The 14,617-nt window shown below is 38.3% G+C and overlaps 1 protein-coding gene across 3 annotated transcripts in view; it reads left to right on the top strand.

Moving 5' to 3' along the window:
- LOC118441457 (uncharacterized) overlaps positions 1-13,525 on the top strand; it is a 90,442-nt gene extending 76,917 nt beyond the window's left edge. For all 3 annotated transcript variants that reach the window (XM_035865439.2, XM_035865437.2, XM_035865442.2), the window contains exons 4-5: positions 10,344-10,487; positions 11,019-13,525. In XM_035865439.2, the coding sequence (XP_035721332.1) occupies positions 10,344-10,487; positions 11,019-11,181 (307 nt within the window). In that variant the 3' untranslated portion in view covers positions 11,182-13,525. The remainder of the gene's footprint in view (positions 1-10,343; positions 10,488-11,018) is intronic.
- The last annotated feature ends 1,092 nt before the right edge of the window (positions 13,526-14,617 follow it).

The following is a 14,617-nucleotide window of genomic DNA, read 5'->3' as shown; positions in this document are numbered from 1 at the left end:
TTCCGAATCGATTATCTTTTACTACACCCCGACTTACCCCTAAACTCCCATACTTTTCCTCATCCATCTTTTCCATGACTTTATGTATTATCGATGATTCTTCTATTCTTCTAACAAATTGTAGAAAAAACAAACGACGCTTCGAGTTTTTTTTACAAGAAAGAAGTATTTATTTAAGTGAAAAAAAGAAAGAAACTGGCTAGAAATTACCACTTATTATTTACACATATATTTATAATATTGTCACTCAGTCATTTTTTTTTTTTTTTTTTATGATACATTTCGTTAATGTCTATTATATTTGATCAATGTTAAAAATTCAATAATATTCAAATATACATATATGTCAGACTTTTGTTAATACTGAAAAGATTCGAGCAAATCAATTAAACACTGACATTTAAAAATTAAATTTGCTGCCAGTATATCAGTTATTTTTGTAAGAAACAAACGTTTAATTGTATAATTATTTTGCTGATTCAAATATAGATTGTTTCAATTTAAATATCATTAAATTTTTATGATCAAACAATGTGAACATTGTGAATGGCCTTATACATACACGTTATTTCTTAAGAAAATTCTAAGATCAATTTATATTCCCAAGGGGGATAGAAAAGAAAAACAAAATAAGAAGACTACACTTTCCGTAACGGAGGAACATAAAGGGCATCGTTTGATCCGGGCACACATGCTCCTACTCTCTTTCTCCGTCTCTTACTTTTACACACACGCCATCGAAGGATCGAAAAGCCGCTGTCGGTCCAGCCACTCTCGTTCGAATCCTTCTTTTTTCTCTTCCCGCGTATAATCGAACCCAGCGAGACCACCGCCTGGCATGGCAGATGTCCCAGACTATACTGACAATAATTGCCTGATTTCGTAAAACCTTTCTGTCTTTCTCTCTCTCACAGTCTTTCTCGTTCACTTGCACCAGCGAGATGGAAAGAGAAAGAGAGAGAAAGAGAAAGAGAGAAAGAGAGAGACCTGAATTCGACTTAATTAGTTCATTTAAATTAGCCGTTTCTTTCCTGGTAGAGAGAAAAAGAGAAAGAGAGAGAGAGAGAGAGAGAAAGAGAAAGAGAGAGAGATAGATAGACAGACAGAGAAAGACAGAGAGTGAGAACGACTGGCTCTTTGCCTGAACTGTCTCCCTCTCTTCTTCTCACACAGAAACTATCTATATAAACCCTCACCTACTCGTGCTCGAGTAAACACTACCTTAAGACGGTGGATAAACGTTTCTCGTTGGAGCAAGAGAGAAACAGGACGTAGAAGAATTTTCGAGTGCGAAGGAGAGAAAGTAATGGTATTCGTTCTAAGCTCGTGAAAGTGCATGTACGAAGGGACGAGTGCGCGCCCGCGCGCGCACGTGAACTCGTAGTGGCAGTCGTGACTGATCGATGCTCCTACTGCAGGGTTCCCTCGGTGTAGGTTCAGGGGTGGGCTTGACGTGGAGAAGAGAGAAAGGGGCAAGGTGACGGGCCTGCGGGATGAGGTTAGACGAGGAAACAAAGCATGCAATCAAAACGTTAATTACATTAAAATGAGTCGAAGATTGGGCCAATCGAAGATGCCCGAAGCTGATGGCCTCGAACGGAGTAACGTAGAACGAGAAGCGTCGAAATCTACGATCATTTTACTTGTTTTCTTCTTGAGCGACTCGAACTCGAATTAAGTGGGTCTCCGAACGGGCAAGTTGTCTCGTGAGAAAGAAAGAGACAGAGAGAGAGAGAGAGAGAGAGAGCAAAAGAGAAAGAGAGACAACGGGATACGGTTAAAATCGATTTCTCGGTACGTTCGAGTTTCAAGTCGACTTCGTTTCGAGGTCGATAATAATTAATCCGATCGACGCGATCGATCGATTCGACGATTGTGATATTCGTAAAAAAATTTGTTTGTACTCGCGATTAGTTCGTAACCATCGCTAGAAAGGGCCCGGCCCAATATCTCAGCTGACTTCTAATATGTGCGCGCGTTGTTCGATATATCCGGCCAAATTGCGCTCACAAGTTAATAGGAATTTTGATTGACTGAATTAAATGGGTATTGGAAATGCGGCTTTTTATATCGATTAGCTTTATTAGAACCCGTCGCAGCTCGACAACGGGACGAGAGGAGACGGAAGAAAAAAGGTCGAAGATGAATGGGTACGAGAAGGGACGCACTCGCTTGTTCGTTCGCAGGGGAGATTGGGGAGGTAGTGAAAAAAGCTCACCGAAGCAATTTGTTGTTAAGTCGGAACTCATTTTCTAGAACGCACACTACCTAATACCTCAGCATACTGGCTGCTGCGGGCCACCTCATTACTGGACCTAGTCAATTTCAATTTAATTTGCCAGTCGACTATTTCGTTTCGTGAAAGAAGGGTGGGAAAAGAGAGAGAAGGAGAGAGAGAGAGGTAACGAAGAAACGTGTCGTCGTCATACGTTACGCCATGGCTACGAACGATCGCTGTGTCGCTTTTTAATTAAAACTGGAAGCCTCGCCGTACGAATTAATCGTTATTATCCGTAAAATTAAACTCGACTGGCTTAAAGACAATTGCGCGATACTTCGTGTAAATACCGAAATATATACGCTCACGCAACAGACGAAACTTATATAAGAACAAAAATTAATCGAAGAAAAAAAAAAAAGAAAAAAAATTAAAAAAGATAAAAAAAAGCTTCTTGGAGAAAAATATAATACAATGGCAAGAAAATTATTCTCTCATTTTTGAATATTCGCAACAATATTATTTAGAATTAAAAATGTTGTATAATGCTTGTTTTATTAAACGGAATCGTAAAGCGATTTGTACGACAAAATTTACACGAGTTGTCCCTAGTTACATTGCCTTCCACTGTAGTAGAACGGAAAAGAACACACCAATGTAAATCAGGAACTCCACGGAGAAAACAACTTGCGGAAAGATTACAGGAATATTTTTGCATACGATTTCCTGTACCAAGTGTTATTGTCGAAGGAAATAATTTTTTATGGTACAATGTGGTGCCATCTATCCGCGACTATATATGACTATACAGATTAATTATATTACCTAATTTTACCAGCATATTGATTCCTCGAATACTTAAGTATTAGATAGTTCTAAGTAATATAACTTTCCTAAGATTGGAAATATGTATATATATATAGATAAAGAGAGAGAGAGAGAGAGAGAGAGAGAGAGAGAGAGAGAGAGAGAAAGAAAGAGAGAGCAGATCGAATTTAAGACAGATCAATAAAGTTATTTATGTCTTTCTACAACTTAACCATAGTAAAAATCTCCTTGATGTAAAACAAGTGGCCAGGTGTTGTTTCTTCTCACCATCACCAATCACCGTAATAATTTTCACTCGTTTTCAATAATTATCGTATTCTTTTGATACCTTTCTCTCTCATTCGTGATTCCTTAACGCTTTTTAATGTATCTTCATTAAACGCCGCGTAAACTGGTTATTGGCTAAGAGACGAGAAAGCTTTGTGCATTATAAAAACAAGAAACGTCGAGTCGAGTCCACGCTATTCAATTTTCAGTGGCTCGGATAGTAATACGACTGGTACAAAGTTATAATTTCTCTCTCTCTCTCTCCTCTTCCTCCTCTTCCTCCTCCTCCTCCTCCTTTTTCCTCCCGTTTTCAGGCGATGGGGGATGATGCTAACAAGAGAGGAAGAGGAAAAGAGAAAGAGAAAGAGAAAGAGACAGAGAGAGAGACAGAGAGAGAGAGAGAGAGAGAGAGAGAGAGAGAAGCATAGGGACGCGCGAACGCGTCGAAATGAACGCATTTACAGACGCATTCTCTACATGGTGTGCATGTACGAGTAACACACACGCGGTAGTTCGCGCGCGTACCTACTAATGAGTTAGACCACCTTACCCTCGCCACTTTAATTGTCTAAAGCGCAAATTGGGCGACTTTAATTAGCGTAATTATTTGGTTCGTTTGTCCGTTTATCCAAGATTCCTGGATCGACCGTGGCTGGTGCTTCCCTGCTTCGCTCGCTAGCTCGTCTACCCTTCTACACGAGCGTCTCCCTCTCTCTCTCTCTCTCTCTCTCTCTCTCCTTTTCTCCTTCTCTTTCTCTCTCTCTCTCTCTCTCTCCTATCCTCTTTCCACCTCCCACTCTAACCCCCACGGCTTTCTACAAACCTCTCGCCTTCGATCCGAGCTCTGTCTAAACAGATTCGTTAGTACTTCGTGCGACTACGTGCCATTGTTCGAACAGCCGTACGTTCTTTTTTTTAATTAACAAAACGTTAAACTCTCCAAGCTTGTCAACCTTATCATTGTTCCAACGTTCGACCTTGACGATTCCACCATTTCACCAACTCACCCCTACTTACTCCTTGATTATACTAATTTAACTTTGGACGGAATTGGAACCTTCGTAATTCGTGACTATTCGGTATTGCAACGGCATATTATGTAGATATCGTATCAATTTCAACTCTCTCTATTCGAATCTTACAGACATAAACGACTTCGTTAAACATAGTTAAGAATTAATGTTTTAATTGATCGAGATATATTACACAAATTATCTTCATGTCTTTCTATAATTTGTTATTAATTTTAATCAACGTTGTCTGATAGATTTCAAAGATCATTAAAAGAAGAAGATAAAACACGTTAGTAGATTAACGATTGATTTGGAAAATAGTGGTTCAGTTAGGTACTCACCCGGTATATACACAATGTGGAATAGATATTGCAGACAGTCCGTCCGAACTAATTGGAATTATGTTCTGACTCTCCCGCTTCACGTCCACTTTCCAGCCTCAACCCCCTTGCAACCCCTCGTAACCGACAGCTACTCTGCTCGTCATTGGACACGAGACTCATTTTCCTATTGTAGAATTTAATAATTCGCTACTCTCGATTTACTCGATCGACATGATTTTATTCGTTCACGGAATGTCCGTGCAAGGTAAACATTTTCTCTCCTCTCGTTTGTTACCTGATAATTTGTCGTCATATGAAATGTCTCGCATATAAATGGCTTAAAACACGCTTGTATTTTAGATAATAATTTCGAACGATTAAAATGACAATTTACAAGAATACCTGCTGTATAATTTCCAAAGATGTTAATAATGATTTATACAAATAGGATTAAATTGAAATATTTTAATGGATAATTCATAGAAAAATTAAAGAATAATTTTGTTTATTTTCAATCTTCATAAAAATCAAGTTTCTTCTTTTGTCTTGAAAAGTAAAATTTAGTATATATCCATTACGACGACAAGAACTCACCATTTCATTTATTATTAGAACTCAAAGTGATAGAGTATACTTCTACGTCCACTAAATTGAATGAGCGAATACTGACCTACATATAGTCTGGAAAAAGGTGCGAAGCAATACGTCTTAGAAGAAAAAAGAAAAAGTTATATCAAATATTTAGATTTTGATAGTTCAAATGCAATCCTTAATTAAATTTTTAATATTATTACATCTATGCGAATGGTGTATTAGTAAAAGGTTGTTGGACATTCTTACATATGAATCGATAATAAATTTTAATTGCGCTATTGTTATCAACCAAAGTCCTTGACCGAATCGCCTTATCGATTTCAATTCATGATTACTTAATTAGAGAAAAGAAGTAAAAGATAAAGAGCAAGATAGTTGAAGAAAGATAAACTGTGAAAAATGGCATGAACCATATTCGCTTGGAGAGGAACGTTAACCTGCCGTAATATTCTCTTTTATCCCCTCCTCTCCTCCTCCCACTCGCTTAAAATCCTCTTCTTCACTCTCTCTCTTTCTCTCTCCCTACCTCCCTCCCTTCCTCTCTCTCTCTCTCTCTCTCTCTCTCTCTCTCTCTCTATCTATCCCTTTCTCAACATCATCGTAGCTCGGAAACGAAGCGTATCGTGCTCCGTGAATACGCGCCTTTATCGTTTTTGCTTGACATTCTACTCCATCTACGGCGTACCAAGAGAGCTCGATAATTAACTGCGAACAAGTCGAATCATTAAAGATACATCGAGCAGCCGTAAAAGTAGAGAGAAGCTAACTGCTCTCGAAGTATCTTCAAAATACGATGGATCGATTGATTTTGATGACACTCATTTTAACATTTAAGTGAGAGATAAAAAAGAAAAAACGATGAACTGATAAAAACAAATAATAATAACAATAAAAAAAGAGAAAATGTAGAGAAAGAAGGTTAAAAAAAAAAAAAAAAAAAAATAAATAAAACAAAAGAATCGGAGAAAGAATTGAAACGTCATTTTGCGAGCAATCATCGAGCTGCCAGCCAGTGGAGTGAGAGTAAAGGAGAGAAAGAGAGAGAGAAAGAGAAAGAGAGAGAGCGAGAGAGAGAGAGAGAGAGAGAGATCCAGTCAGTGCAGATCCCCGACAGATAAATTAGCAATTTAATTATAGAACTGTCAGGCGGTAATTAAATTAATAACGAGAAACCTCGAATCCAATCCGATCCGTCCTGGCAACCTTTCGCGCGCGTTCACTCTCGAGAGGTAGGTAGAGTAGAGTAGTAGTCCATGCGTGGATATGAATGTAGAAACTTGGAGGGAACCAGCCGGCTACGGGTCGTTTCAAAAGTATGTCCATGCCAACCTGTTACACCCGATGATGGCTAGCACTGAGATTAAAACGACAATGAGATGTTGAGCTCCTTCTTCTGTCGTTTCCTTTTCTCTTTTCTTTCTCTTTTGTCTACCTTTCCTTTTTCCTTTTTTCTTCACAGAATACTCTCGCCTCTGTCCGCCAAGGAGGACGGACGATAATCTCGCGATCGAATATGGCGATACGAACGTTCGACGGAGTTACGATCGTCGAGGGAGAGAAAAATCATCGAGTGAGCCCCTTGAGTTAACGCTAATTGCGTATTTGAGATTTCAGGCTCGGAGGGATACGAGTTTCGTGCACGTATTCACTTAGGCGATAATAAATTATGGGGTTAATGGATACGCTCCAGGGTTGGGTTGGAAGTAGCGCGTCGAGCGTGTATGTGTGTGGGTGATAAAGACTCTCGTTTAAACTTTTTCACCGTAATTTTTGTGGAGTTTTATTGACGGTACTAAAGCTATAGTTAGGTACGTGAAGTATATAGACCGATCGAAAAAATTAATAAAAAGAAAGAAAAAAAATGATACTGCGATTTAATTATCCCTTAAAAGAGGACAATTATTATAACTAATTAGTTTGTCTGAGTTTTCAATTGATATCATGAGTAAAAATGAATACCCCTAGGAAAGGATTTACCAAGAAAGAAAGAAAAAAAAAAGAAAAAAAGGAAGAAAGAAAAAGATATGATTTCAGATGAACTTCGTTAGATCTAACGATAAAAACCTGCTAATGATTGCAATATAATAGATACCTCCTTGAAAAACAAAGATTCTTTAGGACATTCCAATAGGCACACCTATACAACGTCTTTATAACGATTAGGAATATTTGGAATAATGGTTTTTGTTAACATAGAAAACTAAAAAATGTGTTTCTTTATCCAAATGAAAAGTAGTAGATGTTCAAGAGCACGATTGGATTCGAAAACGCGTGCGCTCCCTTCGAATCTTGATTCGACATATCCGCGTATCGTTACATAGCTAATTGCTGCATAAACATCGGGCTTTACGAGGCTTCGCTATGCGCTCGACAACCGCACCGCAAACATTGACTGCCATTAACTTGGACGCGAGTGTGCGTATTGATGCGTTCGTATGGAAAGCTGTGTGTCACCCATGGAAGGCCGAACGTGCGTTTAAGACTACCGGCCGTGTAACAGAACCGCTGAGTAATTAGCGGGAATGTTTCGGAAATTGCTCGAATCTTTTACTCTTATTTTCCTTTGCTCTTATCTCTTATTTTTTACTAACACTCGATACACTGCATTTTAACAACATTTTGATGTACCTTCCAATAGACTTTAGCTATTAGAAATTATTAATAATTGCATCGTTTGTTTTAAGTGTTGCGCTAGTACATTTATCATGAATTTTTATATTTATTTTCAACTAAATTAAACTTAATGAACCGAATTACCAACATCATGTGAAACTTTTTAAACAATATTTTACAATGAAGAAATATTCGCGTACCAATTTTGCTAACATTTTAACATTATTACATAATAAAAATACGATTTAACGATCAACCTTTTGCTTCGACATGACAGGCTGAAAAATCATAGTATCATAGTATAATAATTCAGGGAATTGTGTCCTAAATGTCAAAAAAGATATTTGAACCTTTTTCTCACAATAATAAGCAGATAGAATAATATACAGAATTTTAATTTTAATTATGTAGAAATTAATATCGTCTGCATTAACAAATCTCATTATAAAATGAAATAAAGTATATTCGTAAATAACTTTGTACTTAACCATTGTTCTCAAAACCCCCATGAGATCCTTCAGTCTGTTCTCTCATTAATTAATTAAAGAGAAACGCGCATACCGTATAGTAATATTAATATTAATTGGCTTTATTATTATGATTGAATAATTATGCAGAAAGAGACGTAGCTAAGAGATACATACATGTATCTGATTGACTTTAATAATATTCACCTAACAATTTACTCTAATAAAGAACATTAGAGAACGTTCACGAGTATTTTATGTACTGACACATACGTCACATACATCTTATACTAATTATACATTCACTTCCTGCATACACAATCCTAACATATTCATCCCGTAAACAGACGAACATTATAGATTTATGCAAACACACAGTACCAATTGACAATCCAACTCTACCATTTAAATTAAGAATGACGGTAAATAAACGATTAAAGCATAAGGATTATTGATATTGATGATCATACTGAAGATCATAGTGAAGAATGACTGTTTTACTAAGATCTATTGTTTTTTATTATCGTATGTTCTATTAGAACTCAATATTAAAGGAAAAGAATTATCTCTCTCTCTCTCTCTCTTCTCTTCTCCTCCTCGGCTCCCGTAATACGAAACACGACGATTCAAACGAAAAGGTTTCGTCTGCCCCCTTTATCCAGTCTCGCAATTTACGATATAATGACGAACAGACTGGATTAGCAAATACTCGAAAGCAACAATTATCTCTTCGTAGACACATCGGAAAGTTGCCTTTTCTTTTCATTAAAAATTCTAAAAAGTTTCTAAAATAATCTTTCAAACGATCCATTGAAGGATCAGCGAGGATTTAACGATCGCAATCATTTAAAATAAATCTATTAAATTTTATCCAACTAAAATGAAATGTGAAAATTGATTTTCCGTTTTAGCGCTAACTGTTCTAGTATTAGCGTATAAACGTAGGAAATATATAGAAAACGAAGATAAAGAGAAAGAGAGAAAATGGCTGGGTACTTGTTGGTAGGAGGATAAGAAGAGAACGGAGTCGTTATCTACTCAGGACCGTTACTTCGTACGAGAACCGTGCTGCACGCCGATAGAAACGCGCTGTGCTCTCCAGTCCCGAGTTATCTGGCCAGACTGCCAATTAAAAGGCGCATTTACAACACCTTATTATATCGATGTGCTCGTTTGCCCCGGCGGGAGATAGGACGAGAGGACTGCCAAAGAAAAGATAGAGAGAGAGAGAGAGAGAGAGAGAGAGAGAGAAAGAAAGAGAAAGAGAGAGAGAGAGAGAGAAAGAGAGAGAGAGAGAGAGAGAAATGTGGATGGGAGCGAAAAAGAGAACGAAACAAGAACAGTAGAAAGGGACGACCTACGACACGTTTAAGAGCGAGACAGTGAAGGGAGTGATAGAAAAGAGAATGAAAGAAAGAACATGTACATACCCTATGTACATATGTATACATAGGGAATTCTGTATGAGCAATACATTCGTCTCTAGCCTAACCTCATTTAGTTAGAAAGTGTTTGTACGCGGCGAGACTGGCGCAAGATTTAATTGGAAACGCGTCATATTTATCGTCGACTTGCGCTGAGACGGCTCGAAGAACGTCATCCCCGGGGCTCCCTGGTTTGCTCTAATTGGTCGCCCGTTTCCTCGTTCGATTCTACCATCCAGGAGGATTTGTCGACGATAGAACCAAATGTATACGACGATACACAACAATTTTTGGGATCTATTCATCTATCCATGAACATTATTCTGAGAATATATTTGTTAAATCTAATAATCCTTAAAAAAATATATTTTCAATTATTATCAATTCGGATGTGATAAGATCTCAATTTAACATATTTAAACGTAACAAAATTGAACTTTCCTTTTACATACTTAAAAATAATAAAACTGAACTAGTTTAACGTGTTTTAAAACGTCACGATTGACAATTGTAATATTTTATCCAATTACAAGGAAAATAGTTTGTAGATCATAATGATGTTAACAATTTACAATATTGTTTCTTAATTGTTTCAGAATATTTGGCAGTAGCGGTGCTTGTGCAGGTTGTGGTAATCCGATACCTGCCAATGAAATGGTCATGAGGACGAGTGGATCGGTGTTTCACCTAAAGTGTTTCACCTGCAGCAAATGCGGTGGTCAGCTTGTTTCGGGCGACAGGTGAGATTGGAAGCTATTGTTGTTGCTTTATAATTTAAAAATAGGAAATACTACAAATTATCCTGTCCATTAGGTAGAAAAAAAAAAAGCTAAATACGATCGTACATTCCAGTAATCAAACTATTCGGTTATTCGAGCTAGTATAGAACTAATCCTTTGAATATCCGAACAACATCAATACGCTGTAATCATAATCCCGAATTCTGGATCTATAGGGAGACACTGCCTATGCAGAGTATTTTCTCGTATACAGTACTCATCTATCGTGAATACTGTCATATGATAAAAAGTATATATGATCATATGAAATAGTCATATCATTTATATGTCTTCGTCTAAATGATCTTCAAATTAAAAATGAATCTCTCGTGGTTTTTCAAATGCTTTTGATATTTAATAATTCAGTTTTTGATTAGATTAATTCTACAATTAATCTAAGTACTCTCAAACGTTTGAATTTAAATATCAAAAATTTTTCAATAGAAGAATTCATTATTTTTTCGTAAAAGTAACGTCGATGTTGATTTTCAGGTATTATCTTCTATCAGGTTCACCGGTTTGTGAAACGGACTGGCACAAGATACTGAAATCATCGAGCGTCGCCGCAGCAACTGCGGCAGCAGCAGCAGCAGGAAACGGGGGTGCACCTGTGAGGAAAGGTAAGGTCGGTCGGCCTCGAAGGAGCCGCGAATGAGGCGGCAACCCGGTCGGTCGCCCGAAGAAGGTTCAACCCTCTCCACAAGCGACGCCCGTTGTCGTACCAACGCAGGTCGACGTTGCGGACGTTGCCGTAGGAGGGGATCCCTATTCGCCGCCTCCGCCGGGTCATCAGCACTATCACCATCATCACCACCATCATCACGAACATCATCAGATGAGTCTCGTGCATCCGGGTTTGGCGGCTCAGCAAACGACGCACATGCAACAGCCATCGTCCGGCAGCTATCAGGATTGGCCGCCGTGGGCACAGGATCCTTGTGACTGAATAGACCCCTCTGACCTGGTACTCTGCCAGGCCCGTGCCCGCCAAGCGTCTCTCTCTCGAAGATCACGTCCTCCTCTCTCGTTGCAAGAAAATTTCATCAAAAAAGATGACGTGATTCGTGATCGCATCGGGAGAATGTGCGTTGTGCGACGACTGAGAATCAACCATACGTATGTATGCACCGTTCGATCGTCGTGAGTGCGTCAAAAACAAAATTGTATCGGTTGCCATCTTGCTTTTTCGTTCGATCTCTCGAAAAAAAAAAAAAAAAAATAGAAACGCCAAACTTTCGAGCACGCCCGGAGGACGAGTCGCCGTCGATTTTTTTCTCTTTGCTCAACACGTCTGCTTTCTTATCTTCTTTATTCTCTTTCAATCGATGTTTGGTACGTGTACGAGGCAAAAGGATGCTTTTTCTTTTTCGATCTAAGCTTTCAAATTATGTTCCTCCGAGAAATCGAAACGCACAGAACAGACAGGAGAGAATTCTCAAAGAAAGATGCACGATGAACGTCAATAAAGAAACTTGGACGATTCAAACGAGCGACCCATTTCAGATACCTCGACTCTTAGAAAATTATTTTTCTTTCAAAATTATCAGTCCTTTCGTCTCGCCGAGCAGCACGTTCCGTAAACTCGTTAAGCGTTCCTTGTTCCCGTGATCGTTAATGGTGTCTCTCGCTGCAAGGTGAAACGACGTACCAACGTTAAGACTCTTAAACGATTGAAACCGTCATTTTAATCTTCCTCGATGGTTTCTACGTTGTCTCGCTCTCGTCATTTTTTCTCTCTCTCTCTCTCTCCCTCCCCTTCCTCTCTCTCTCTCTCTCTCTCTCTCTCTCTCTCTCTCTCTCTCTCTCTCTCTCTTTCTCTCTCTCTCTCTCTCTCTCTCTCTCTCTCTCTCTCTCTCTCTCTCTCTATCTATTTTTGTTTCTTTTATTCATAATAATCGAACGGAACTCATTCGTGTCGCGTGTGAAAAGCATTCAACGAAGATTATCAATTGAATTCATTGAACGAGAAATGCATAAGTGGTACACTACATTCATAGTGGTTATGTAGCCGCCGACAGTTTCTCAAGAAACCGAAGTACGTATCTTCTACGCGTGGTTACATTGGCGATAAGTAGGAACGCTTTCTTTTACAGCCAATTGCTGCCTTCGAATAACGGCTGTGAATGTAGAAAGATGTAAATGTATGATCCCCTTATTCCCTCGTATGAATCCTTGTTCAGGTCTTACATGTATGATGTGTGTCAGAGAAAGAGAGACAAATAGATATAGCGAGAGAGAGAGAGAGAGAGAGAGAAAAAAAGAGAGCAAAAGAGAGAGAGAGAGAGAGAGAGAGAGAGAAGTGAAAAGATGGGGTCACGCATAAAGCAATTGGAAATTTACATCAGCATCGATCTGACACTTGCGAACTTTCGTACATTTCTTCGATCGCTGAGATACAAAAAAGAAACGAACATCATTTTTATTTTCTATTGAAGAGACATCGACAATTTTGTGATCGCGCACATTTTAGAAAGTCGAATTGATCGACGAGGCGCAAGAGCAAGACATGCACTACATCAACAAACTTTTTTCAAGCGACAGGGTTACGATCATCCGCAATAAATGTAACATAAATGTATAATCTTATAACACGTTGCGATATAATCTATAATGCCGCACGTAGCCAATGTCGTTTCTCGAATGTTGGACAGGCTTTTATCCCTTCCACTTCTGTTTTACGTGAAGAACAAGCCAAGGGTAAAGCTAAAGCGACACTGACGACGAGCCAATTCGAAGCTCGATATCGAAACTAAAGACACAAGTTTTTGATGTAAACTGTACCATAATGAAAGGATACAAAAAAAAAAAAAACACCTCGATCGTTATACGTTTACTCGTTCCGTTATTAGCGAACTTTTGTCTCAAGAGCTCTGCGTACTTAAAACAAAAAATATTAAGGGCTCGTAGGTAGGACTTTTGAAGAAAGCGACGCGGCAATCTTAGGAATGAAAGACAGGGAGAGAGGGAGATAGATAGATAGATAGAGATAGAGAGAGAGAGAGAGAAAAAACAAAATAAAATAATTGTCCTAAGCGTGAATCTAACGACCGATCTTGAGACCAAGCAATGCACTTTTTTTCCGTTAGTATGTCATCGGTCGTTGGATCTCAACTTCTAACAACACGACACTCAACAAATTGTTTCGTGAAAAAAAAGAGAGAGAGAGAGAGAGAGTGCGAGAAAAAAAAAATAGAGAGGAAAAAGTGCCGCGCCGATGGGTCGTGTAATTTAATCTTGTACATAGGGTACCATTTTGTATATTGTTAAAAGTTTGTGTGATATAAATGGTTATGTATTTACTATTGACAAAAAAAAAAAATAAGCGGCGACGGGTCCACCGCGCGAATCCAACGAGCAATCGTCCGCGCGATGACGTGCCATTGATTTTTTTTCTTTTTTTTTTCTTTTTTTTTATCTTAATGTCGCCAAATGACGTATCTCACGACATATATTTTCTTTTCTTTTTAGTTTTTCTTTTTTTTCCTCTTTCAATTTATTTCTTCTTTCCTTAATTTTCTCTAATCACATTTATCTATTTGAAATGTTATTTCTTACGTTTAATTGTTGTTTCGACGAATCCTACTTTTTCTATTTATCGATAGATATTTAAACGTCCCGCGGATCGATCGTCTGTTTCGCGCGCTTTTTTGACTCGTACGTCCGCGTTTAAAAAGACAGCAATAAGAAAAGGTTCGAAATGGTCCAGTAGAGTCGACATCCTCTCGACTTCTGGAATAAATAATGCTCGAACTGCATCCTCGACTTCTGAAATAAATAATAATAATTATTATTATTATTATTATTATTATGATTATTATTATTATTATTACTGTCATCGATAATGGGCGTTCTTGGATCTCGAGGCAATGTGTGTAAATATAAAGGAAACGTGGGGACGCGCGCCGCAATTTCCAAAAATAAAATGACATTGGAACTTCGACGGGACACGTCCTCGGTTTTTCTTCGGCGAACGCGCGCACAGATCGGCGACGATCTTTGGCGTTTAGTTAATTTTGTTATTTGATTTATCTCGATTTTTTCTTAAAAACCGGGACCGAACATCTTTAATGCGGTTTCGCAAGCCTCTTGTA

This window comes from Vespa mandarinia, chromosome 11 (genome assembly GCF_050613455.1).
Source record: "Vespa mandarinia isolate Hongniang chromosome 11, ASM5061345v1, whole genome shotgun sequence".
Taxonomy (NCBI): Eukaryota; Metazoa; Arthropoda; class Insecta; order Hymenoptera; family Vespidae; genus Vespa; species Vespa mandarinia.
This window is presented reverse-complemented; position numbering and strand designations above follow the sequence as displayed.